Source organism: Nothoprocta perdicaria, unplaced genomic scaffold, assembly GCF_003342845.1.
Source record: "Nothoprocta perdicaria isolate Ctin4 unplaced genomic scaffold, notPer1 scaffold_101, whole genome shotgun sequence".
Classification (NCBI taxonomy): Eukaryota; Metazoa; Chordata; class Aves; order Tinamiformes; family Tinamidae; genus Nothoprocta; species Nothoprocta perdicaria.
In genome coordinates this window covers 2,557,047-2,560,329 of record NW_020454106.1, presented here as the reverse complement: position 1 = coordinate 2,560,329, position 3,283 = coordinate 2,557,047, and the positions used below count along the sequence as shown (strand labels likewise).

At 70.5% G+C, this 3,283-nt stretch overlaps 1 protein-coding gene across 1 annotated transcript; it reads left to right on the top strand.

The window, feature by feature from the left end:
* Positions 1 to 196: 196 nt before the first annotated feature.
* On the top strand, positions 197 to 2,791 carry TRIM35 (tripartite motif containing 35). Its single transcript, XM_026041089.1, has 6 exons — positions 197 to 640; positions 1,045 to 1,140; positions 1,209 to 1,439; positions 1,521 to 1,543; positions 1,975 to 2,096; positions 2,226 to 2,791. Exons 1-6 carry the CDS (start codon positions 197 to 199, stop codon positions 2,789 to 2,791), a joined length of 1,482 nt encoding a protein of 493 aa, XP_025896874.1.
* Positions 2,792 to 3,283: the final 492 nt, after the last annotated feature.

The window sequence follows — 3,283 nt, the reverse complement described above, 5'->3', positions numbered from 1 at the left end:
GCGGGCCCGGGCCGCGCGGGGCTCCGGGCCGGCTCCCAGTGGCCGGAGCCGGTGTCAGTCAGGGCGCAGCGCGGCCGGGGCGGCAGCCGCGTGAGTCAGAGCCGCAGGAAGCCGATTGCATCAGGGCAGGGCTGTTTTTCCAGTCGGGGCTCTCGGGAGCTAACCGCGGCCTCCCGCTCCCGTTGCCCGCAGCGCCATGGAGAAGGGGAGCAGCCCCGCGGCGTGCGGCTCCGCGGCGCTCGCGCCGTCCTCCACGGCCACCTTCAAGGAGGAGCTGCTGTGCCCCATCTGCTACGAGCCCTTCCGCGAGGCCGTCACGCTGGGCTGCGGCCACAACTTCTGCAAGGGCTGCGTGAGCCGCTCCTGGGAGCACCGGCCGCACGTGTGCCCCGTGTGCAAGGAGGCGGCGTCGCTCGACGAGCTCCGCGTCAACCACACGCTCAACAACCTGGTGGAGATGATCCTCAAGGAGGAAGGGCAGCGGCGGGGCCGGGYGGGCGCCCTCTGCGCCCTGCACCGCGAGGAGGCCAAGCTCTTCTGCCTGGACGACAAGGAGCTCGTCTGCTTCGCCTGCCAGAGCGCCAAGCAACACCAGGGCCACAAGATGCGGCCCGTGCCGGAGGCGGCCGCCGATCTCCGGGTGAGCGAGGGATGCTCCGGCCGGAGCAGGAGGCGGACGGACGGCTCCGGGGGGGCTTTGGAGTGAATCCCGCTTCCTGCCGGGATGCGGCCGCACCGCTCCCGGCGGCAGCGCCGGTTTGGGGGTTGGAAGCAGGCGGATGGGCACAGGGCCAGGAGCCGCTGCCGTGACTCAGCCCGCGGGACGCGGCCCATTTCAAATGTCGCAAGCGGCGGCCGTTGCGCGGGCCGGGACTTGCCGGTGCCTTGAAAGGACGGGCTGGAATCCAGAGGGGCGGCTCCGGCGCGCGGTGCGCCCAGGATCCYGGTTAACCCCGTGCTGCGGGGCTGGGGCTTCTTGTCTTTCCGCATGGGCACGGCCGGGCTCAGGCACACGAGAGTCCTGAGGGCGTCTCGTCCCCGCAGGCCAAGCTGAAGAACATGGAGACGTCGCTGCGGGACAAGGTGAAGGACTTCAGCGCCGTGCATCGCTCCTACGAGTCCATCTCCAAGCACAACGAGGTGCGCGGGCGGGGGGGAGGGCGGGTGCCGGTGCCGGCGGCCCCGCGGTGACGTCCCGCCGGGCGCAGGCGGCGGCGGCGCGGCTCGAGGAGCGGGTGCACGACGAGTTCGAGAAGCTGCACGAGTTCCTGCGCGCCGAGGAGCAGGCGCTGCTGGGCCGGCTGCGCGACGAGGCGCGCCGCAAGCGGGAGCTCGTGGAGGGCAGCATGCGGCGGCTGGCGGAGGAGAGCCGCGCGCTGCTCGGCGAGGCGCGCCAGCTGCACGCCGACCTGCAGGACGACGACTACGCCTTCCTCATGGTGAGGCCCCGGGCGCGGGCGCCGCGCGCGCCGGCCCTGTCCCGCGCCGGCTCTCACGCGCCGCCTCGCCTTCTCTTGCAGACCCACAAGAACCGCAAGCGCAGGTAGGTGCCGGCGTCTCCTGGTGGGGCCGGGGCAGCGAGCCCTGGTGTCCTCTCCTTGCGGATGGACTTGGCTCTTCTGCAGGGAGCAGCTGGGATTAGGGTGCCAAGGTCCCCACTCCCTTCCCGCTTGGCCATGTGGAGTCTGCCCCAAATGAGGCCCGAGACCCCCAGGCATCCCCTCCTGATCTGCCTGCCTGGGTGGCTCCTGCGGGACGAGGCGCTGGAGGTGCCCAGTGTGGGTGCCGCACTCATGGGTGCTCCTGGGCACCCCGTCCCGCAAGCCGGGGCTGGCCGCGTGCCAGGGCATCCACGGGCTCATGTCACCCTGCTGGGACAAGCCCGTTCCAGGGGTCTACGGGCAGGGGGAGGCTGTGATGCCCCTGCCAAAAACTAGTGCCCCGAGGTGCCCAYGCGCTGCGGCGCTGCCCTAGGATCGCGTGCACGGCCGAGGAGCCGGAGGCCGTGCCCACGGGGATGCTCATCGACGTCGCCAAGTACCTGGGCTCGCTGCAGTACGACGTCTGGAAGAAGATGCTGGACATCATCACCGTGGGTGAGACACCGGGCGCGGGTCCCCCGCGGCCGCCCGGGGCCCCCCGTGGCACCCARGGGGCTGCAATGGAGGAGGGCACGAGCTCCCCTCCGCGCCCGTCGCCTCCTCACGCGCCCGTTCGCCCCGCAGTGCCCTTCAGCTTCGACCCCAACTCTGCGGCCGGCTGGCTCTGCGTCTCCGAGGACCTCACGAGCGTCACCAACGGCGGCTACAAGCTGCTGGTGGAGAACCCCGAGCGCTTCACGTCGGCGCCCTGCATCCTGGGCGCGCGCGGCTTCTCCGCCGGCTTCCACGCGTGGGAGGTGGAGCTGGGCGGCATCGCCAACTGGCGCGTGGGGGTGGCCCGCCCGCGCGGAGCCACCCCCTGGACCTTCCACCACGACGCCCGCTCCGGCTTCTGGTACATCTACCGGCTGCCCGGCGCCGACGGCGACACGTGCCGCGCGTCCAACTCGGCGCGCTCGGAGGCGGCGCCGGGCGCGCTGGCGCGCGTGCGCGTCGAGCTGGACTGCGACGAGGGCGAGCTCTCCTTCTACGACGCCGAGCGCCGCAGCCACATCTACACCTTCCACGAGAAGTTCGGCGGCGCCGTCTACCCCTACTTCTACGTGGGCGCGGCGCCCGTGGAGGCGCCCGCCGCCGCGCTGCGCATCTGCCCGCTGCGCGTGCGCGTGCACGAGGACGGGCCCGTGTAGCGCCCGCGCGCTCCCCAAAACGGGGCGGGAAAGGGGCTTTTTTTTGCTTTTGTATTGGTAATAAATGCTCTGTTGTTCTGGGGGGCTTGGTTGTGCTCGGTTGTTGTGGGTGCCCACGTGGTTGTTTCCCTGCTCCTCGGGGCAGGGATCGCGCTGCAAAGGGGGGTATGGATGCCGGGAGCTGGGATTGCCTTGCAAGGGTGTGCATGGATCCCGGGAGCTGGGATTGCCTTGCATGGATCCTGGGAGCTGGGATTTCAGTGCATGGATCCTGGGAGCTGGGATTGCCTTGCATGGATCCTGGGAGCTCCCGGGGCAGGGATTGCGCTGCAAAGGGGGGTATGGATGCCGGGAGCTGGGATTGCCTTGCAAGGGTGTGCATGGATCCCGGGAGCTGGGATTGCCTTGCATGGATCCAGGGAGCTGGGATTTCAGTGCATGGATCCTGGGAGCTGGGATTGCCTTGCATGGATCCCGGGAGCTGGGATTTCA